This window comes from Sus scrofa, chromosome 1 (genome assembly GCF_054392235.1).
Source record: "Sus scrofa isolate SSC_HxYL_T2T_F1_AM1 chromosome 1, Sscrofa_HxYL_maternal_Yorkshire_Landrace_v2.0, whole genome shotgun sequence".
Taxonomy (NCBI): domain Eukaryota; kingdom Metazoa; phylum Chordata; class Mammalia; order Artiodactyla; family Suidae; genus Sus; species Sus scrofa.
In genome coordinates, this window is record NC_139383.1 from 187847594 (window position 1) to 187871121 (window position 23528).

General features: G+C 36.2%; 1 protein-coding gene across 9 annotated transcripts in view; it reads right to left on the bottom strand.

Annotated features, from left to right (window-relative positions):
- Positions 1-23528, bottom strand: part of MDGA2 (MAM domain containing glycosylphosphatidylinositol anchor 2) — an 837423-nt gene that overhangs the window by 284755 nt on the left and 529140 nt on the right. For all 9 annotated transcript variants that reach the window (XR_014841441.1, XR_014841443.1, XR_014841412.1 and 6 more), the window contains exon 5: positions 20404-20536. Coding sequence is in view for 4 of the 9 variants with exons in the window: in XM_021074079.2 (XP_020929738.1) it covers positions 20404-20536 (133 nt within the window). In the remaining 5 variants the exon portion in view is untranslated. The remainder of the gene's footprint in view (positions 1-20403; positions 20537-23528) is intronic.

Below are 23528 nucleotides of genomic sequence, written 5' to 3' on the forward strand. Positions count from 1 at the left end.
ACTGCTTCTATCCCCAGATTCACAGTGTACTCATCACCTGTATTTTCACATTTATGAAGCTACGTTACTGAGGATAGGGCATATATAAGTTCAATTACCATAGGAAATGACAGAGCACTCAGATGAAGAATCTGTTACATTTCTACAAAATTGTAAAGTTTCTTTATTTTTCCTTACATATCCTTATCAATTTTACAGAATAATATTTTACATTTTTGTTAACTATTTCTGCCAATCATAGTTTAGATAGAGACACACCAAAATATGTATTCATTTTATAGATTTTTCTGGAAATGTTTAATACTTAATTTTTCCACTGATAAAGTAATTAATAAAATGATAAACTTATTTCAAGATTACTCATTGATTGTTGAAGCTTTACTCCATTATCCCGGAAAAAAAATCTAAGGTTCTTTTATCGTCTCTCTATGATTACTGATGATACCAATTTTATTCTTTCTATTATCAAGGTTAACAACCCAATGATGACTACTATGTATGGTATTTATTATGTGCTGGATACTTTTTTAAAAAGGGTTTCATTTAATAGCATTTACAGCCTATGTCAAATAATATGAATCTCTGTGTTATCCCCATTTTAGGGAGGGAGGAAAAAAAATCAGAGAAGCTAAATAATATCTCCAATTTGAGAAAACCAAAATTTGACCTTAGATTTCTGAATTTCTAAATTCATGCAAGAGAGTTATAGCAAAAATCTCTTTCTATAATTATATGGTCTATCAACAATATTCTAATAGTATTTTTGTATTCTGTTGGTGTCTGTAGTAAATATTATTGTTTAGAAAACCTCCATTAATTACCTATGATAAAAAATATCTACTAAGGAATTCATACTCCCAATATTTTGGTATATGAAAAGATAAAATGCTTTTTCTGTTTCTTTCTACATCTTTTATTTCTGCTTTCTTCTTCTGTTTCACATACTAAATTCATCACAAAAAAGAAAATTAGAAAAAAATGCACAGGTTCACTGACACATATGACCATATTTTAATTCTTTGTTCATTCTTTTAAAATTTTATGATGAAACTATCACAAAATGATGTTTTTCTCTCGCTAAAGTTTCATTTTACCTTTTTCCTTTACAATTATTTCCTTACTGTTTCCTCAAAACTAAAAATATAGGGTCACAAATACTCTCAATAGAGTTTCCTCTTTACATTGAGATGATATTGAAGAGTAGTCTCTTTTCTTTGAATGGTTCATTAATTTTTTCTTTAGCTTATATTATGAAATTTTAAAAGAAAAGGCAACCTAAGTGCAAAGGCCACTTTTTAGTCATTTGAAAGTGTTATAAACTGAACTGTATCCACCCCTCCCCACAAATTTATATGTTGAAGCTCTAAACCACGCCCCCACCATGTGACTCTATTTGGAGAGAGGGCCTTTAAGGAGGGTAAATAAGTTTAAATGAGGTGGTAAGGGTGAACTTTAATCTGCTTGAGCTGGTGTCCTTATTAGATTTGAGAGAAACACCAGAGCTCACTCACTCCCTCTCTCCCTCCAAGAACCACAGAGGAAAGGCCACAATAACAATCTCTGTGACAGTAAAGACAAGCTTCACCAGAAATTAACTCTGACTGTGCCTCAGTCTTGAACTTCTAGCTTCCAGCTTGTGAGAAAATACATTTCTGTTAAGTCTGTGTTATCTGCTAGGGCAGCCAAGCAGATTAATACAGGAAGACAATATATTTACATTAAGTATTTCTCACAAACTTAGTCTTTCTATAAAACTGTGATTATACCTAGGTTCTAATAAACAGTTCTACTGTTTGTGTAGATACTGTGGAGCTCAAAGGAAAGAAGCTCAAATATCCATTTGGGTGAGAATGATGCCTGAGGTTAGTATTCACGTGCAGATGACAGCAAAGTTTCTACTGCCATTTCCCTTTCCACTTAAACTGGCTATCAATGGCAATGGACATACTGTTTTACAAGAGGGATTATATACGTCCACGCTACTCCTATTATACATAATTATTCCTACAAGATTCCTATAACTGAAACATTATTTTTATCTCTCATAAGACTTAATTTAGTTGAATTCCTCTAAATACAGGTGAGAATGACCATGAATGAATCACAGAATGTTCTATATTGAGTTTCACAGGAAGTGTTGAGCATTTATATTACAACTTTTCTATAGGCTATATAAAATAATGAGAAGATAAAGTTCTCTAAGATATCTTCATTCTTCCATGGTAAAATTTATCAAAACAGATGGAGGGGGGGAACAAAAGGCAAAGAAGAAAGAGAGAAAGGAAGTATAGAGGGAGGAAGAGAAGAGGGGAGTATAAGTTCCCTGTATTTCTAAGGCCGGTAACACTTCTGCGATGACTGGGTTCTTAGATGTAATGAAAATTTAAAGACATGTTAATTAGATAATTTTTATAAATGCTAAATTTGAGCAGACTTAGCTAAAGGGCTTATATAGTTAAGTAAAATTAGCCCCACCTGTCCCATTTTTTTTAATAGAATTCATCATAAACTTGCCAGCACATACACAACATGTGTTTCATCTTAATAAAAATAACATACTTAATTCTTATTTGCCTTTGAAATCAGGACTCCTTAACATATAAATGGTTGGAATATTTTAAAATAAATTTGTTTTATCATAATTTGTATGTACTCTAATGTTAGAATGACAGATAATCTGAGACATTTCAAATAGGTTATAAAGTGATTAGAATTCTGATAATTTAAACATACCTATATTTTTAAGATTCTCAATTTACACTTCTAACAGGATTATTTTAACAAGGTATTTAAAATACAGCTACAGTAAGAATTTACCAATCAAAAGCTAATATAGTTTTTCTACCAAATTGGAGTAGAAAACAATCAAAACAGCTTTAAATCTTGCTACATGATTATGACAACTGGTCTGGGGGTGTATACGACTAGAAATAAATTAACATAATATTTTATATTTTATAATATTCTGAAATTGTCCAAAAAAGGTCTAAGATACCTAGATTTTTATGATGAATAGTGACATTTATGTAACTGTAGATTTTTCAGAGTATGCCAAGTAATCAACAGGGACCAAAAATGATTGCACCCTCCGTGGCAGATATACAATTACAAGCTCTACTATAATTCCAATTCATAATAGGAAAGATAAGAAAACACATCATTGTTAATCTATATATGACACTGACTTTTAAAATGATACTTAGACAAAACTTTTTTCCCGCCATGGTTATATTTATTTATTTATTTATTTTATTACTCAATGGGTTTATTACATTTATAGTTGTACTATGATCATCACAATCCAATTTTATAGGATTTCCATCCCACAACCCCAGCACATCCCCCCACCCCCGGAACTATTTCCTTTGGAAACAAATAAGTTTTTCAAAGTCTGTGAGTCACTATCTGTTCTGCAAATAAGTTCATTGGGTCCTTTTTTCAGATTCCACATGTCAGTGAAAGCATTTGATATTGGTGTCTCATTGTCAGAATGACGTCACTTAGCATGATAATTTCTAAGTCCATCCATATTGCTAAAAATGCTGGTATTTTCGTTCCTTTTAATGGCTGAGTAATATTCCATTATGTATATGTACCACTTCTTGATGCACTCCACTGTCGATGGACATTTAGGTTGTTTCCATATCTTGGGCTATTGCAAATAATGCTGCAATGATCATTGGAGTACATGTGTCTTTTCAAGTCATGGTTTACTCTGGATAGATGCCCAGGAGTGGGATTGCTGGGTCAAATGGGAGTTCTATTTTTAGTTTTCTGAGGACTCTCCCTACTGTTTTCCACAGTGGTTGCACCAAGTTACAATCCAACCAACAGTATACTAGGGTTCCTTTTTCTGCACACCCTCTCTGGCACTTCTTGTTTGTAGACTTTTGGATGATGGCCATTCTGGCTGGTGTAAGGTGGTACCTCAGAGTGGTTTTGATTTGTATTTCTCTAATGATGAGTGGTGTTGAACATCTTTTCATGTGATTTTTGGCAATCCGTATGACTTTGGAGAATTGTCTGTTTATATGTTCTGCCCATTTTTTGATGGGTTTGTTCATTTTTTTGATATTGAGCGGTAGGTGGTGTTTATAAATTTAGGAGATTAATCCCTTGTCAGTTGATTCACTTGCAAAGATTTTCTCCCATTCTGTGGGTCGTCTTTTTGTGTTGTTTAGGGTTTCCTTTGCTGTGCAGAAACTTTGAAGTGTGATTAGGTCCCATTTGCTTATTTTTGTTTTTGTTGTCAATACTCTAAGAGGTGGATCTGAGAAGATGTTGCTGTCATTTATGTCAGAAAGTGTTTGCCCTATGTTTTCCTCCAAGGGTTTTATCGTATCTGGTCTTATATCTAGGTCTTTAATCCATTTTGAGTTTATTTTTGTGCGTGGTGTTAGGGAGTGTTCTAATTTCATTCTTTTCCATGTGGCTGTCCAGTTTTCCCAGCACCACTTATTGAAAAGACTGTCCTTTCTTGCCTCCTTTCTCAAAGATTAGTTGGCTGTAGGTGCGTGGGTTCCATTCTGGGCTTTCTATCCTGTTCCACTGATCTATATGTCTGTCTTTGTGCCAGTACCATGCAGTTTTGACGACTGTTGCTTTGTAGTATAGTCTTAAGTCAGGGAGCCTGATTCCTCCAGCTCCATTTTTCTTTTTCAGGATGTCTTTGGCTATTCTGGGTCTTTTGAGCTTCCAAACAAACTTTAAAATATTTTGTTGGAGTTCTGTGAAAAATGTCCTTGGTAATTTAATAGGGATTGCATTGAATCTACAGGTTGCCTTGGGTAATATAGTCATTTTGGTAATATTGACTCTTCTAATCCAACAGCATGGTATGTCTTTCCATCTGTTTGTGTCATCTTTGATTTCTTTCATCAGTGTCTTATAGTTTTCAGAGTACATGTCTTTTGCTTCTTTAGGTAAGTTTACTCTTAGATATTTTATTATTTTGGATGTGAAGGTAAATGGGATTGCTCCCCTAATTCCTCTTTCTGATCTTTCATTGTTAGTATATAGAAATGCCATCGACTTCTGTGTATTAATTTTGATCCTGCAACAATGACAAATTCGTGGATGAGCTCTAACAGTTTTCTGGTAGAGTCTTTAGGATTCTTTAGGTATAGCATCATGTCATCTGCAAACAGTGATAGTTTTACTTCTTCCTTTCCAATTTGGATTCCTTTTGCTTCTTTTACTTCTCTTATTGCTATGGCTAGGACTTCCAAGACTGTGTTGAAGAGCAGTGGCGAGAGAAGACATCCCTTTCTTGTTCCTGATCTCAGCGGGAATACTTTCAGCTTTTCATCATTGAGAATGATGTTAGCTGTGGGTTTGTCATAGATGGCCTTTTTTATGTTGAGATAGGTTCCCTCTATGCCCACTTTCTGAAGCGTTTTTTTTTTTTATCAGAAATGGGTGTTGGATTTTGTCAAAGGCTTTTTCTGCATCTATTGAAAGGATCATATAGTTTTTATCCTTCAGCTTATTAAAGCAGTATATATCACACGATTGATTTGCAGATATTGAAGAACCCTTGCATCCCTAGGATAAATCCCGCTTGATCATGATGTATAATCCCTTTAATGTATTGTTGGATTCGGTTTGCTAGTATTTTGTTGAGGATTTTTGCATCAATGTTCACCAGTGAAATTGGCCTGTAGTTTTCTTGTTTTGTGGTAACTTTGTCTGGTTTTGGTATCAGGGTGATGGTGACCTCATAGAATGAGTTGGAGAGTGTCCCTTCCTCTGTGATTCTTTGGAATAGTTTCATAAGGATAGGTGTTAGCTCTTCTCTAAATGTTGGATAGAATTCACCTGTGATGCCATCTGGTCCTGAACTTTGGTTTGTTGGAAGTTTTTTCATCAGTTTCAATTTCAGTACTTGTGATTGGTCCATTCATCTTTTCTATTTCATCTCGATTAGTCTTGGAAGATTATACTTTTCTAAGAATTCGTCCATTTCTTCTAGGTTTTCCATTTTATTGGCCTATAGTTGCATACAGTAGTCTTTTATGATCTTTTGTATTTCTGTGATGTCCACTGTTATTTCTCCTTTTTCATTTCTAATTTTATTGACTTGAGTCCTCTCTCTTTTTTTCTTGATAAGTCTGGCTAGGAGTTTATCAATTGCATTGATCTTTTCCAAGAACCAACATTTCATTTCATTGATCTTTTCTATGATTTTCTTCGTTTCTATTTCTTTGAAATCTCCTCTGATCTTTATGATTTATTTCCTTATGCTAACTTTAGGTCTTGTCTGTTCTCTCTCTAGCTGCTTTAGCTGTAAAGTTATCTTGTTTATTTGAGCTTTTTCTTGTTTACCTGAGGTGGGCTTGTATTGCTATAATCTTCCCTCTTAGAACGGCTTTTGCTCCAACACATAGGTTTTGGAGTATTGTTGATATTTGTGGTCATTTGCTTCTAGGTATTTTTTTTTTTTTACTTAGCTTGGTACTTTTATTTTATTTGTTTTATTTTATTTTCCCACTGTACAGCAAGGGGATCAAGATATCCCTACATGTATACACTACATTCATACTTTTTCTCTCCCACCATTTGTTCTGTTGCAACATGAGTATCTAGACAAAGCTCTCAATGCTATTCAGCAGGATCTCCTTGTAAATCTATTCTAAGTTGTGTCTGATAAGCCCAAGCTCCCGATCCCTGCCACTCCCTCTCTCTGCCATCAGGCAGCCACAAGTCTGTTTTCCAAGTCCATGATTTTCTTTGCTGTGGAGATGTTCATTTGTGCTAGATATTAGATTCCAGTTATAAGTGATATCATATGGTATTTGTCTTTGTCTTCCTGACTCATTTCACTCAGTATGAGATTCTCTAGTTCCATCCATGTTGCTGCAAATGGCATTTTGTCATTCTTCTTTGTGGCTGAGTAGTATTCCATTGTGTATATATACCACCTCTTCCGAATCCAATCATCTGTCGATGGACATTTGGGTAGTTTCCATGTCCTGGCTATTGTGAATAGTGCTGCAATGAACATGCGGGTGCATGTGTCTCTTTTAAGTAGAGTTTTGTCCGGATAGATGCCCAAGAGTGGGATTGTGGGGTCATATGGAAGTTCTATGTATAGATTTCTAAGGTATCTCCAAACTGTTCTCCATAGTGGCTGTACCAGTTTACATTCCCACCAACAGTGCAAGAGGGTTCCCTTTTCTCCACAGCCCCTCCAGCACTTGTTATTTGTGGATTTATTAATGATGGCCATTCTGACTGGTGTGAGGTGGTATCTCATGGTAGTTTTGATTTGCATTTCTCTTATAATCAACGATGTTGAGGATTTTTTCATGTGTTTGCTGGCCATCTGTATATCTTCTTTGGAGAAATGTCCATTCAGGACTTTTGCCCATTTTTCCATTGATTGATTGGTTTTTTTGCTGTTGGGTTGTATAAGTTGCTTATATATTCTAGAGATGAAGCCCTTGTCTGTTGCATCATTTGAAACTGTTTTCTCCCATTCTGGAAGTTGTCTTTTTGTTTTCTTTTGGGTTTCCTTTGCTGTGCAAAAGCTTTTCAGTTTGATGAGGTCCCATGGGTTTATTTTGGCTCTAATTTCTATTGCTTTGGGAGACTGACCTGAGAAAATATTCATGATATTGATGTCAGAGAGTGTTTTGCCTATGTTTTCTTCTAGGAGTTTGATGGTGTCCTGTCGTATATTTAAGTCTTTCAGCAATTTTGAGTTTATGTTTGTGCATGGTGTGAGGGTGTGTTCTTGTTTCATTGCTTTGCATGCAGCTGTCCAGGCTTCCCAGCAATGCTTGCTGAACAGACTTTCTTTTTCCCATTTTATGCTCTTGCCTCCCTTGTCAAAGATTAATTGACCATAGGTGTCAGGGTTTATTTCCGGGTTCTCTATTCTGTTCCATTGGTCTGTCTGTCTGTTTTGGTACCAGTACCACACTGTCTTGATGACTGTGGCTCTGTAGTATTTCTTTAAGTCTGGGAGCATTATGCCTCCTGCTTGGTTTTTGTTTCTCAGGATTGCTTTGGAGATTCTGGGTCTTTGGTGGTTCCATATAAATTTTTGGATTGTTTGTTCTAGTTCTGTGAACAATGTCCTGGGTAATTTGATAGGGATTGCATTGAATCTGTAGATTGCTTTGGGTAGTATGGCCATTTTTACAATATTGATTTTTCCAATCCAGGAACATGGAATATCTTTCCATTTCTTTACGTCTTCTTTAATTTCCTTGATTAATGTTTTATAGTTCTTGGCATATAAGTCCTTTACCTCCTTGGTCAGGTGTATTCCCAGGTATTTGTTTTGTGAGGTGCAATTTTAAAAGGTATCGTATTTTTGTATTCCTTGTCTAATATTTCATTGCTGGTATACAGAAATGCAACTGACTTCTGAATGTTAATCTTATATCCTGCTACTTTGCTGAATTTATTAATCAGTTCAAGGAGTTTTTGGGTTGAGTCCTTAGGGTTTTCTAGGTATAGTATCATGTCATCTGCATACAGTGACAGTTTGATCTCCTCTCTTCCTATATGGATGCCTTTTATTTCTTTTGTTTGTCTAATCGCTGTGGCTAGGACTTCCAAAACTATGTTGAAGAGCAGTGGTGAGAGTGGGCATCCCTGTCTTGTTCCAGATTTGAGTGAGAAGGCTTTCAGTTTTTCCCCATTGAGAATTATATTTGCTGTGGGTTTATCATAAATGGCTTTGATTATGTTCAGGAATGTTCCCTCTATACCCACTTTGGCGAGGGTCTTGATCATGAATGGATGTTGGACTTTGTCAAATGCTTTTTCTGTGTCTATTGAGATGATCATATGATTTTTGACTTTTCTTTTGTTAATGTGGTGTATGATGTTGATTGATTTGTGTATGTTGAACCATCCTTGTGAAACTGGGATGAACGCTACCGGTCATGGTGTATAATTTTTTTGATATGTTGTTGGATTCGGTTGGCTAAGATTTTGTTGAGAATTTTTGCATCTATATTCATTAAAGATATTGGCCGATAGTTTTCTTTTTTGGTGGTATCTCTGCCTGGTTTTGGAATGAGGGTGATGGTAACATCATAGAATGTCTTTGGGAGTATTCCTTCTTCTTCAACCTTTTGAAAGAGTTTAAGGAGAATGGGCACCAGTTCCTCTTTATATGTTTGATAGAATTCGCCTGGAAGCCATCCGGTCCTGGACTTTTATTTGTAGGGAGTGATTTTATGACCTCTTCAATTTCATTTCTAGTGATCGGTCTGTTCAGTTGGTCTGTTTCTTCTTGATGCAGTTTTGGCAGGCTGTAAGATTCTAGAAAACTGTCCATTTCTTCCAGATTGTCAAATTTGTTGCCGTATAGTTGTTCATAGTATTCTCTTATGGTATTTTGTATTTCTGCAGTATCCATTGTGATTTATCCTTTTTCATTTATAATTTTGGTCATTTGGGTTCTTTCTCTCCTCTTTTTAGTGAGTCTGGCCAGGGGGTTGTCAATTTTGTTCACCTTTGCAAAGAAGCAGCTCTTGGTTTTATTAATTTTCTCTATTGTTTTTTGAGTCTCTATTTTATTGATTTCTTCTTTGATCTTTATAATTTCCTTCCTTCTGCTGACTTGAGGTCTTTTTTGTTCTTCTTTTTCTAGTTCGTTTAGATGGAGGGTTAAGTTGTCAATTTGGAATCTTTCTTCTTTTTTGAGGATGGCCTGTATTGCTATAAATTTCCCTCTGAGCACTGCTTTTGCAGCATCCCATAGATTTTGAGAGGTTGTGTCTTCATTATCATTTGTTTCAAGGTAGTTTTTAATTTCTTTCTTGATTTCATCATTGATCCATTGGTTTTTTTAGTAGCATGTTGTTTAGTCTCCATGGAGTAGGTTTTTTCTCTTTGCTTTTCCCATGGTTGATTTCTAATTTCATGGCATTGTGGTCAGAGAAGATACTTGAGATGATTTCTATGCTCCTAAATTTGTTGAGGTTAGCTTTGTGTCCCAGTATGTGGTCAATTCTTGAGAATGTTCCATGAGCACTTGAGAAGAATGTGTACTCTGATTTTTTGGGATGTAGTGTCCTGAAGATATCAATTAAGTCTAACTTTTCTATTGTTTCCTTTAGGATCTCTGTTGCTTTATTGGTTTTCTGTCTAGAGGATCTGTCCATTGGTGTGAGGGGGATATTAAAGTCTCCTACTATGATTATATTCCCATCAATTTCTCCCTTTATGTCTGTTAATATTTGATGTATGTATCTGGGTTCTCCTATATTTGGGGCATATATGTTGACAATAGTAACATCCTCTCCTTGGATGGATCCCTTAATCATTAAGTAGTGTCCTTCTTTGTCTTTCTTTATGTCTTTTGTTTTAAAGTCTATTTTGTCTGATATGAGTGTTGCAACTCCTGATTTTCTGTCATGTCTATTGGCATGAAATATTTTTCCCCACCCCTTCACTTTCAATCTATATGTATCCTTAGTCCTGAGGTGAGTTTCTTCTACGCAGCATATTGAAGGTTTTTGCCTTTTTATCCACTCAGCCACTCTATGTCTGTTGATTGGAGCATTCAGTCCATTGACATTTAAAGTGATAATTGATAGATGATTATTTATTGCCATTTTGAACCTCGTGTTCCAGTTGATTCTATGGTTCTCCATTCTTCCTTTCTTTCTTTGGTTGGATGGTCTCTGGTTATTATCTGCTTGTTTTTTTTTTTTTTTCTTTCATTTTTTGCGAATGCAATATTTTGTTTTGGCTTGTGGTTGCCCTGTTTTTTTAAGTATGCTAACCCCTTCCTATAATTGTGTGCTTTAGCCTGATGGTCCTGTAGGTCCAAACACTTCATTTCTATATTAAAATTAAGAACAGAAACAAACAAACATAAAAAGGGTCTATTTATTTCCTAACATCCCTTGCCCACATATTATGATTTTGATGACTCTTTTTTTCTTTTTAATTTTATTTTGTTTGAAACATGTTCATGATTAAATCTGTATGCTGGCTTATTTGAGTGACTGCTCTCTGATTGTGGTTTCCTCAGTCCTAGTTCTTCCCCCCCCTTTTTTTTTTCTTTTTCCTCCCTTTCTTTCCTTCCTTTCTTTTTGGTTTAGAGAAGCCCTTTCAATATTTCTTTCAGCCTGGGTTTTGTATTGCTGTATTCTTTTAGCTTTTGCTTGTTGGAAAAAATTTTTATTTCTCCCTGTATTTTAAATGATATTCTTGCTGGATAGAGTATTCTAGGTTGCATATTTTTTCCTTTTAGCACTTTAAATATCTCTTGCCATTCCCTCCTGGCCTGTAGTGTTTCTATAGAGAAATCAGCTAATAATCCTATGGGGGTTCCCTTGTAGGTAACATTCTGCTTTTCTCTTGCTGCCTTTAGGATCCTCTCTTTATCACTAACTTTTGCCATTTTTATTATGATGTGTCTTGGTGTGGGTCTGTTTGGGTTCAGTTTGTTTGGGGCTCTCTGTGCTTCCTGTATCTTGAATCCAGTATCCTTTAGATTTGGGAAGTTTCCAGCGATAATTTCTTCAAATATATTTTCCATTCCCTTATCTTTTTCTATTCCTTCTGGAATTCCTATTATGCGTAGATTGGCCCGCTTTATATTATCCCATAGGTCTCTTATATTGCTTTCTGGTTTTTTGATTTGGTTTTCTATCTGCTGACCTGATTGGGTGATTTCCATTATTCTATCTTCCACATCACTGATTTGTTCTTCTGCATTATTCATTCTGGTTCTTACTGCCCTTAGTTCAGTTTGTATCTCTGCCAATGAATGTTCTAGTTTTTCTTGGCTCCTCCTTATATTTTCTAGTTCCTTTCTGAGGGTATCTGCATTACTGTTCATATCTTCTCTTAATTCCTTCAGTATTTTCACTATTTCTCTTTTGAACTCTAGGTCTGTCAGACTGCAGAGATCTGTTTCATTGTTGACTGCTTTAGGTGAGTTCTCCTGTTGGTTTGACTGGGCGTGGTTTCTCAGCTTCTTCATCTTGCTTGTTGTTTTCTTTTTCCTGGGGGAGTTGTACTCTCCATGACTGGGTAGTGTTTGCCTTGTCACTGCCATTGAATGTTTCCTGAGGGCTGGCATTGTTGGTCAGTATTTTTTGAGGCAGTGTGGCTTTTCTGGAGTGTTGATGGGGCTAACAGGGTCTCTTTGAAGCAAAGGAGGACTTCCTGAGGGCAGACAGGACTGGGAGGTCCACACCACGATGGTAGCAGATTTCACTCGGTCAGGCAGAACTTGCTCTGGTGTTTTTGGGCTGTGGGGTTCTTGCAGGGGGTTGGTGGTGTTGGGCAGCTGTTCCTCAGGAGTGCAGCACCCCCTGAGGGCTGGAGCAGATAGCTGGGTCACTGAGAACCCAAGAGGCTCTTCCCCAGGGCAGCCTGACTCAGAACTGTCTGAGAATGTAGGCAGATCTTTTCACAGTCTGGCCAAGCTTGTTGTAGCTTTTCTCGGCTGTAAGGGGTCCTGCAGAGAGCTGGTGGTCCTGTGCAGCTGTTCCACAAGAGTGCGGCACCCCCAAGGGCTGGAATAGCTAGCTGGGCCACTGCAAACCCAAGAGGCTCTTCCCCAGGGCAGGCCAATTGGGAAAGACTGTCCGAGAATTAGGCAGATCTTTTCATGGCCTGGCAAAGCTTGTTCTAGCTTTTCTGGGCTGCAGGCCTTTACTCGGGGGCTGGTGGTGTTTGGTGCTGCTCTGCAGTGGTGTAGCCCCTCCAAAGGGCAAGCAGGCCAGGGCAGGGACAGCCCTTTCGGTGGTAGGCTTCACACAATTGTTGAGGCCAGCCCTCCCGGATGGTAGGCAGCCCTAGGTCCAGCCAGTGCGTAGGAGTGGTGGGTGCGGGGGGAGGGGATGCACTGGGAAGTACAGCTTTCTGATAGCTAGCTGGCCGTTAAGCTTGCTGTGGTGTGGGGAGTATTCTATGGGGACCCACCCCTTCTTCTCTCCCCTCCCCAGCATGGGCACAGACCAGGCTCTTCTCCCAGGTTCTACTTCCCCGCCCTTAGAGTATTGCTCCCTCCCCTGCAACACTTTGCTTTCTAGTCTCACAGGCAGTCTCTGCCCAGTCAAACTTGACAGACTGGTTTCTGGACCTCCTAAGCAGTCTCTGCTCTACCACCGCCCCCCAGCCCTTTCCTGGAGACTAACCTCCAGAGCTGTGGTCTTGGTGCCCAGCCCCCACCCAGGCGTCTCAATTTTTGGTGACTGTGCCTGTAGTTCAGATGATCTGTTCAGTTCTCAATCTGCTTTTCAGAACTCCGACTTACTCCTACACTCTTCTCTGCATCTGGAGATTCCTCCGGTTTGGTTGATCTTTCCCTAGAGTAGGTGACTTTCCAGGGTGCAGGATCCCTTTCTCTTCCACAGTTCCCTTTCAGGAGCGCCCGTCCAGCTTGGATTCACCTTCTCTCACTCTCCTCTTTTCTCTAGTTTTACCTAGTAATGTCACGAACTTCTTGCCATTATTGGAGTTTAGGTTCTTCTGCCAGCGATTAGTTGCTGTTCTGTGCAAGTCATTTATCCTGTAGATGTGGTTTTTTTTGTTTGTGGGAGAGGGCGAGCATGTCCCCCTACTCTTTCGCCATCTTTCAACCACTCCGCTTCTAGGTATTTTTTAATTTCGTCGTTGATTTCTTCAGTGATCCATTGGTTGTTTAGCAGCATGTTGTTGAGTCTCCATGTGTTTGTGGTTTTTGCCTTTTTTTCTTGTTGATTTTTCAGACATATATAATGTTGTGGTTGGAAAAGATGCTTGACATTTCAATTTTCTTAAACTTGCCGAGGTTGGATTTGTAGCCCAGGATGTGATCAATCTTAGAGAATGTTCTATGTGCACTTGAGAAGAATGTGTACACTGTTGCTTTTGGATGAAATGTCCTATAAATATCTATTAAGTCCATCTGGTACAAACTGACCAAATTTAAAGACAAAGAATGAAGACAGTACCTTCATTCAGGTACTGTATTTCCTTATTGATTTTCTGTCTGGATGATCTGTCCATTGCTGTAAGTGGGGTGTTAAAGTCCCGCACTATGATTGTGTTATTGTTGATTTGTCCTTTTAAAGTTGTTAGCAGTTGCCTTTTATATTGTGGTGAACCTATGTTGGGTGTGTGTGTATGTATGTATATATATATATATATATATATATATCTTCTTCTTGGATTGATCCTTTGATCATTAGGTAGTGACCTTCCTTGTCCCTTAAAATATTCTTCATTTAAAAGTCTATTTTTTCTGATATGGGTATTGCTATTCTACCTTTCTTTTGATTCCTGTTTGCATGGAAAATTTTTTTTCCATCCTCTAACTTTCAATTTGTATTTGTCCCTAGAAATGAAGCAGGTCTCAAAGACAGCATATATATAGGTCTTGTTTTTGTATCCATTCAGCCAGTCTATGTCTTTTGGTTGGCACATTTATTCCATTATCATTTAATGATATGTATGTTCTTATTGCCATTTTATTAATTGCTTTGGATTTGCTTTTGTTGCTCTTTTTTCTTCCCTTCTTCTCTTGTTCTCTCCTCTTCTGGTTTGATGACTATCTTTAGTGTTGTATTTGAGTTGATTTTTCTTATTTGTTTGTGTATCAATTGTAGATTTGTGGTTTGCAGTTATTCTGTAGTTTTGATACGAGTCTATATATATACACGAAATTGTTTTCAGTTGTTGTTCTCTTAATTGCAAGTTCATCTCCAGTATCCTGCATTTGTACTCTCCTCTTCTCACGATTTCTGATTTTGGTGGCATAATTGTGCATGGATGGTTTTGTATCTTTACTGTACATATACCTTTACTGGTGAGCCTTGTCATTTGCGGCATTTATGTTTCCTGTTGCTGTCTTTTCTTTTCTGCCTGGAGAAGTTCCTTTAGTATTTGTTGTAAAGCTGGTTTAGTGTTGCTGAATTCTCTCAGCTTTTGCTTATCTGTGAAGGTTTTGATTTCTCCTTCAAATGCCTTGCTTGGTAGAGTAATCTTGGTTGGAGGTTTTTTCCTTTCATCACATTAAGTATATCATGCCACTCCCTTCTGGCCTGCAGAGTTTCTGCTGAAAAATCTGCTGATAACCTTATTGGAGTTCCCTTGTATGTTACTTGTTTCTTTTCTCCAGCTGCTTTCAAGATTTTCTCTTTGTCTTTAATTTTGGTCAGTTTGATTAATATGTGTCTCGGTGTATTCCTCCTTGGGTTTATTTTATATGGTACTCGTTGTGCTTGCTGGATTTGAGTAAGTGGTTCCTTTCCCATGTTAGGGGAGTTTTCAGCTATTACCTATTTGAGTATTTTTTCTGTCTCCTTCTCTCTCTCTTCTCCTTCTGACACTCCTATAATATGGATGTTGGTGCGTTTAACCTTGTTCAAGAGTTCTCTGAGACTCTTTTAATTTCTTTTCAATCTTTTTTCTCTTTTCTGTTCCACATCCATAATTTCCACTAGTCTATCCTCCACATCACTTATACATTCTTCTGCCTCCTGTATTCTGCTGTTGGCTACTTCTAATGAATATTTATTTTGGTTATTGTATTTTGCATCTCTTCTTGTTTAAGTTTTATATCTTGTTATCTGTTTGCTCAGTGTTTCCTGTAAATTATCCATCTTTGCCTCTAGTTATTTCCATTGTCTTACATCATCTTCAGCATCAACAGTCTAAAGTCTTTTTTCTGGAGGCTGAGAATCTCCTGATCACTTAGCTGTTTCTCTGGGTTTTTTCTTTGTCCCTCATCTGAGTTATAGTTCTCTGTTTTTCATTTTTATACATTTTTGGTGCGGTGACCATTTTACAGATAATAGAGTTGTAGTCTCTCTTAGTTATGGTGTCTGCCCCCCTTGTGGCTGAAGTTGGTACGGGGGCTTGCTGTAGGCTTCCTGATGGGAGGGGCTGATTCTGCCCACTGGTAGGTGGAGCTGATTCCTATCCCTCTGGTGGGTGGGGCTTTGTCTCTGGGTGAAATTAGAGGTGGCTGTGTGCCTGGGGGGACTTTAGGCAGTCTGGTTACTGATGGGTGGGGTTGTGATCCCTCTGGGATTTTTTTTTTTTTTTTTTTTGGCTTGGGGCTTCTCAGTACTGATGGGTATAGCCAGATTTTCCCAAAATGGCCACCTCCAGAGAAAGGCACACTGATGAATATTCCCATGAGCTTTTCTTCCAATGTCCTACTCCCACAACAAGCCACATTCACCCCTGTTTTCCAAAGACATCTTCCAAGAACTGCAGTCAGGTTTGACCCAGATTCCATTGGAGACTTTGCTTTGCTCTTGGACCCATTGTATGTGAAAGTCTGTATGGGCCTTTTAAGAATGGGGACTCCATTTTTCCCAGTCCTGTGGAGCTCCTGCACACAAGCCCCACTGGCCTTCAATGCCAGATGCTCTGGCAACCCTTTCTCCTAGTGCCAGGTCTCCACAAGTGGGAGTTTGATGTGGAGCTCAGAACTCTCACTCCTGTAGGTGAGTCTCTGTGAAACAGTTACTTTCCATTCTGTGGGTGGTTGTAAATTTTGTTGGTTTTAGGAGAGAAGTTGAGTTCCACTCCTTCTATTCCACCATTTAATCCCATCTCCCCTAGACACTGCTTTTTAAAATAGTTTTGGGAAATTGATTTTTTTATTAACAAAAGTTCCTACTCACAAAATGGAATGGGCTCACAGATAACAGTCTGATAAAAAAGACGTTTGTTTTTCAAAGACATTATTTACTATTATTTAAAATGTATGCCATTTCCAGGTCATTTTATAACGTGTCTAATTCAGCAGGTATAAAAGACCCAGGAAACTATCCTCATGACTCAACTGTTCTGCTTAATAACAACTTTTAGAAATTCTTATCCATAGCACACATTGTTGCCTCTTCATATGCTGTGTCATTTGGGCATTGTGCAAGTCAAGTCCATAGACTGATTGAAATTAAAAAGTTTACCTAACTATAGAGATGTTAAAATGAGAGTTTATCTGTACCAAAAAAAAATTAGACAATTTTTTGATCTCCAATGTAAGCATTCCCAAACTTATCCTTTCCTAAATATATTAATAGAGATTAATCAATCATAATTTTAAAAGAAAACATTCTCAATATAAGTTACAGATTTGCCTTGTTATTTTGCAAAACAAGAGTGAAATACATGGGTACTTTAGGTCCATCATTTAGAGATTCACAAGAGTGATAAAGAGCATCTGACCCTTAGGTTATGTCATCTTCTTTTGATGTTGGAAAAGCAATGAACTTATTTGTCAGTTACAGACTTTTTGCATAGAGATGATGAAAGTTTAATTTATTCCTGGTGTTGAGAGCTACCTAAATGATTTCACCTATTTGAAATGCACAAACTCTTCCAACTTTGAGCACAACCAGATGGTAAAAGTGCTGAGGCAAACCTGGTTTGAATATGTAAAGTGTCAGGCACATAACATGCTTGATTATAGTTATCGAAGAGTCAAACAAGGTACTAGCTTATATTTTCAAACACAATTATTTACCATCACTCCAAAGCTCATTTCATAATGACTGTCAATCTTAAGTTTTGTGAGACAGCTTATAAAAGAGTCAAATAGATTATTTGGTTTGCTCAATCTAGATATACAATATTTTTGCTTGAAAAATAATGAACCAGAAAGTTGAATGTGATCCTGTGCTCTCTGCAGGATCTCTGTTCTGAGCTGACAATTGTTAAAAATTATCTCATAAATAAAGTCACTCAGCTGCTTTAAAATTTAAGACTTCAGGTGCTGGGAAGTCTGGTCACCTCTAAAGACAATCTTTTCCTTTCTGTTTTAAGATTAGTCATTATTTACTTTTAATAAAACACTATTGCTGAAATTTACATTCACTTTTTCCAGATCCACAAAAATTTTGAATAGCTAGTCAGTCTCTTATTTTAAAATAACCCTTCAAACATTGCAATCAATCTTGTCCCCACTCCTTATTAGCTGTGGTGCAATGGAAAATAATAAAATCATACATTTCTTCATTCATTTCTACAATATAATTTCATCGTACCTCTAATCTTTAAAGATTTTTATTTATGTTAATTTTGTTCATTTTCAAAACAACCCAATAAGGATACTTTAATTGCTACAGACCAATTTGTTATGTGTCAGATAACCCTCTCTCCAAAAAAAAAAAAAAAATCCACCTGCTTACATCCCAGTAATTATAAAGATAAACTCTAATAATAAACATGAAATACTGTTTAAAGGAATAAAGCACTTCTCAAGTGTAAGGCTGTAACATAAGTAACAGTACATCTACTATTACTTGGTTCCTCCTTCCACTGGATGGAAAGAACTGTCATACATAGTGAGGTATGAGGAAATCCATCTGGTTTATACATGATTTGGCTTGAACTGGAACAGCCTGTCTTATGGCCTGTCAACATGCATTGTACATCTGCTTTAACCATTAAAGAGAAGAATGCATTTGAAAATCAAAATGAAGTAACTGTGATTTAGACATTCAGGATGTAACTGGGTGACAGTTTGTGGATGTGGTTTTAGACATGCCCCTGCATCACTGAGAACTTGAATTTTCTGACTCTATCAGACTCAAGGACACACCAGTTGTTATCAAAACGACATGTGCAAGCAGCAGCCAGGTGCAACCTTATGGTCTCAGGGTCTTCCCTTGTAACTATGCAACCATTTCAGACCCCAGGCAATCCTTGCTTAACAAGCACCTTACTTCTTGTCAGCTCCAATTCTAACTCTTGACAAACCACTTATGTAATTTTACGTTTTTGACTATATAAGCCTCCTCCTATTTTGCAGTCTGGCAGAACACAATTCAAAAGTGCTTCTGGAATCTGTCTCTTGGGCTATAGTCCTCAGATTGTCTCAGATAAAACTTTTTCTATTATTGATTTTTTACCTATTATTAGTGTTGACAAACTGCAATGCCTTTACCCAGCCCATAGGTCCTACTTACATTTAATTTTTAATTTTGCTGTTCAGGTCATGTGTATTTTAAAAATACATTAAAGAAACTAAGAAAAACAAAATCAGTTATAAGAATTCATGTAACAGTTCATATCAAAAAGAAAACATAATCACACCCCATTATTATATTAACCTGTTTTTTATTTCTCAATATCCTAATACTTTCAAGTGAAATGAGGCTACTTTTACAAGTCTTAGGTCTGCTAAGATTTTATATGTCTACTTTTTTCTGAAATATGGTTTTCATCAAGTCCTTCTCATCCTTCTTGATGTTTCTTTCTGTCTGTCACATCCTTCTTTTACTTTCCTATGATAACATTTATCTGGTGCTTAATAGAGCATTTCTCTAGCTTAAGACAACTTACATCTTGACAAACAGCCTTTGCCTATCACTGCTGACCCATAATAGGAACATAATGAGTTTATGATGAATAAATGAATGAATACAAAAAAGAATGACCTTTCAAAGTTTAAACACAAATGAACATATGTTTCTGAATCAAGGTCTGAACAAATAATTTTTTTTCATCTTTTCATAAAGTGTTAGGTTTAATCTTTCCACCAAATGTGCTGGATGGAGTTGCTGACCACTAGCTCACTGTCAGAGGAATGGATAAAGTGTATTCTACATGCTTCATATACATCAACTCACTAATTCCTTCCTATAACTTTATCTGGTTAGGAGGAAACAGAGGACAAGAAGAGTGAAGTGACTTAGCTAGATCCAAGAACTAATAGGTGCCAGAACCATGAACTAAACTGAGAAACAACAAAGCCCACACATTTCAGATTTTTGTTAATGGGAAAAGTACTTTTAAAACTCTATATTTTAACAATAATGATTTAAAACTAAAAATTCATATTAATTACCTCTGAGAGTTTCTTAAAATCTGTTCAAATTCTAATTTATTAAGGTGATTCTTTATAGACAATCTTATAAAAGATAGTTCACATGCATTTAGATATTTCTTTTTAATGTGTTTGCAATTATTCTGAGTCTATATTACTAAACATAGGCTAACTTAAGGTGCAGTCTTGCTAATGTTTTGACATTTTTCTACAAAAATACTTTCCTAACACCTACCTGAAATTACCAATTAGCTTTCTTGATGTGAAAGAGAGTAAGAGAAAGATTCTTTTACTTAGTTTTGGAATGACAAATTACTTTTAGCAATTTAGATCATAAATTTCCATGTGAAAAATCTAATATTCTTTAGAAATGTCTTCAAACAAAATATAGGCCAGCTTGTGACATTTATAAATACATGCTTTAAGAAATTATAGTTTTGTTTGCTATAAAAACATATATGGGAGCATATGACAATTAAGATTTACATTGTCAACATATTAAAAGTTTTTCAGATGTCACAGAATTTTCTGGAGAGAAATGATGACTTGTTCCTACATAGACTATAGAAATCATTTTGTCTATAAAAATGTTAAAGAGACATTATAAACATTCTTTGTGGATAAGAGACATACAACATTCAGAGGTAGTTCCATACCTGTTTTATTGGAAAGTCTAAATGACACCATCTTATCAGGAATATTACATACATTCCTCACCGAAGCAATGCAGCTATAATTAGCATAGTCCTGAGGTCGAAGGTTCTTTAGTTTTAAGATCTTTGTTTCACCCTGAAAATGTAGAAGAAGTCATTAAAAAAAGTCAATCGTAATCAAAATGAATAAGTGGATGAATCATGGCACTATTGTTAAAAATTACATTATCTGAATATGGCATATCATCATTTTTTAAGGAAATACTTTAAAAAGAAAAAACCTACTGCATTTAAAAATCATATCTAATGTGCTTGGAGATAAAAAAATAACAGACTACAATGAAAATTCATAACATTTTCTTTGCAAACTAGCTTCCTAAGGGTGGAGGGGAGATCTTTTTCTGATAGTAGTTATGCAAATTATTATGCAAAGATCAGAATAGTGTATTTAATAATGGAGTTTATTCAACAAACAGTGTAATCTATGCAGCCTTCAACATGAAATGTTATGAAAGAAATGGATTTGGAAGAGCCAATAAATGAAGTAATGTTGGTAGAACAAAGTTAATGAAGTCAATCTAATGATAGATAATTAAATTTATATACATAAATATTCAGTGTACATGGAGCAAATGACAGATCTAAAACTGTATTAAAAAGTATTCAAGAGTGTTTCTATATTATTATTGTTCTTGTTATTTTACATTCAGTAATTCAAGATTTAGTTTTCCCAGGTAAATCTGCAAAATTGCAGATAGACTCAAATTAGGCAAGTGGCCAGAAATATATTACAAACTCTTGATGAGCCAAAAAAAATCTTGAAAAAACACTGAAATTGTTCAAAATATAAAAAGAACAAACAACAGTAAAAAGAAAAAAAACCTCCTGTCCAATTCAAATTAGGTCTCCTGGGATTTCTTTACCAACTAAAGTTATTAATGCATCTCTCAAAATAGTTCCTCTCACAAGTAACTTAATTATGGACATGGTAAAAAAGTCTTCTAATGACATCATATTTGGTACAGTAATTTTCAAAATGTTAAATTTTTCCAGATAACATCTGTGCAGAACCATGTGTTTCCTTTATTTTACTTAAGTAACATCATTCCAATCCTAAAAATTGTAATACTTCCATACAATATCCAGAAGAATCAGAATATTTAGTGACCGAATCCATAAAGACAATGTCTGTTTATTTGGAAAAACAACAACAACAACAATGAAAACTTTGTTCACACACAGACAGGCACACAGAGTTTTCCAAATGTCAAATGAATCTCTCCTTCAGAACGCATTTGCATTTGGCCATAATTCCTTTCATTCATTGTCAAAATTCACTTAAAACGGTCACACGTTGGAGTTCCCGTCGTGGCTAAGTGGTTAACGAATCCAACTAGGAACCACGAAGTTGCGGGTTCAGTCCCTGGCCTTGCTCAGTGGGTTAAGAATCCAGTGTTGCCATGAGCTGTGGTGTAGGTTGAAGACTCGGCTTGGATCCTGCATTGTTATGGCTCTGGTGTAGGCCAGCAGCTACAGCTCTGATTAGACCCCTAGCCTTGGAACCTCCATGTGCCATGGGAACAGCCCTAGAAAAGGCAAAAAGGACAAAAAAAAAAAAAAAGTCACACCTTTAGCATTTTCCTCAGTAGGATAAATAAGTCTTCTATCTATTAACTTTGGAAAATACTACTTTTCTATATAAACAAATGCAAATAAAACCCACAGAAATAAACAGTGTGTGTGGTTCTAGAACTTATATTTAAAACATATCCTCAATGTATTAGAGTTCTCATTTAACAATATACAATGCATAGAAAAGTGTGCTAAATTAGAAAGCATAGTTGAAAGAATGTGTTTTGCTAGAACCAGTTGACACAGATAATTTTTGAATGAGCTAACACATCTTGCACCTTCTACCTCTGTGACTATTATTGCTTACATTTTCTTTCACTTTTCTTTCTCAACACTTAATGGTTGGTATTCCCTGGAATTCTCTCTGTATCACAGTTAATCACACTTCAGAAAATTCCCTTAAATGATTTTATTCTTGCTGATAAGCCCTATATTCCTGTTCCCCTCCTCAAGTCTTTATCTCTGTTCCAGAATTCTCCTTCAAGTTTTGGATGCAGATGCCAAACTTTTACCTCAATATGTCTATTTTTATGTCTCACAGACACCTGAAACTCAACATATTCTAAAGGAAACATCAATTCCATTCTCTAAATCTACTCTTTCTTCTTTAGGAACAGGAATCTTAGATTGTTCGATCTTTTAATTGTTACTTTTTATTCATATATTCAGTATCTCCATCTCAGATTCTTTTACTGACCTTTCAGCATGGACAATTTTGAACATTCTTTTATTTATTTTTAAACATGATGCTCTAAGCCCAACATTCAGCTGAGACATTCCTGATTGTGCTTAGCACAGTTTAATAATCCAAGCAAATATGAAGACCTAATCAAGAACTAGGACTTTTTAACATGGAAGTCTGATCATTCCATTTCTTTGTTTAAAGCACATGAATGGCATGCTATTGTTCTTAAAAATAAACATGACAGCTATTAGTTTAACTGTCAACCCTATAAGATACCCATTCTTCTTGCCCCCTCCAGTCTCTCATATTCTTGATCCCTTGTACACATTCAGCTTCCTCTAGCCACAGATCCTTCACACATTCCTGGCTCTTTATCTTGCTACCCCTAATCAATTTTCATCTCATTCTTAAATCCCAACACTCCTCACTTCCACAGGTGAGCCCTTCCTTACTTTCTAGAAAAGGTGGGATCACTTTTTGTGAGATCCTGCTTATATCTTTTTAAACACAGTCTCTTTTTTCCATTTATTTTGGTAATGACTTTATTTTCTGCCATACTCCTCCTCTTGCCAGTAAGTACCTAAAAGGCAGAAATGATGTGTATGTTGTTCTCAGACATATGTTCTACTCACCTAGCACAGAACTTAACATAACAGAGACTTTTTAAATGAAAACTTTTTCAATTAAAAGTAGAACTTCCAAAAAACAAAAGTCCAGGACCCAATGACTTCATGGGTGAATTCTATCAAAAATTAAGAGAAGAGTTAACACTTATTCTTCTGAAATTCTTCCAAAAATTGCAGAAGAAGGA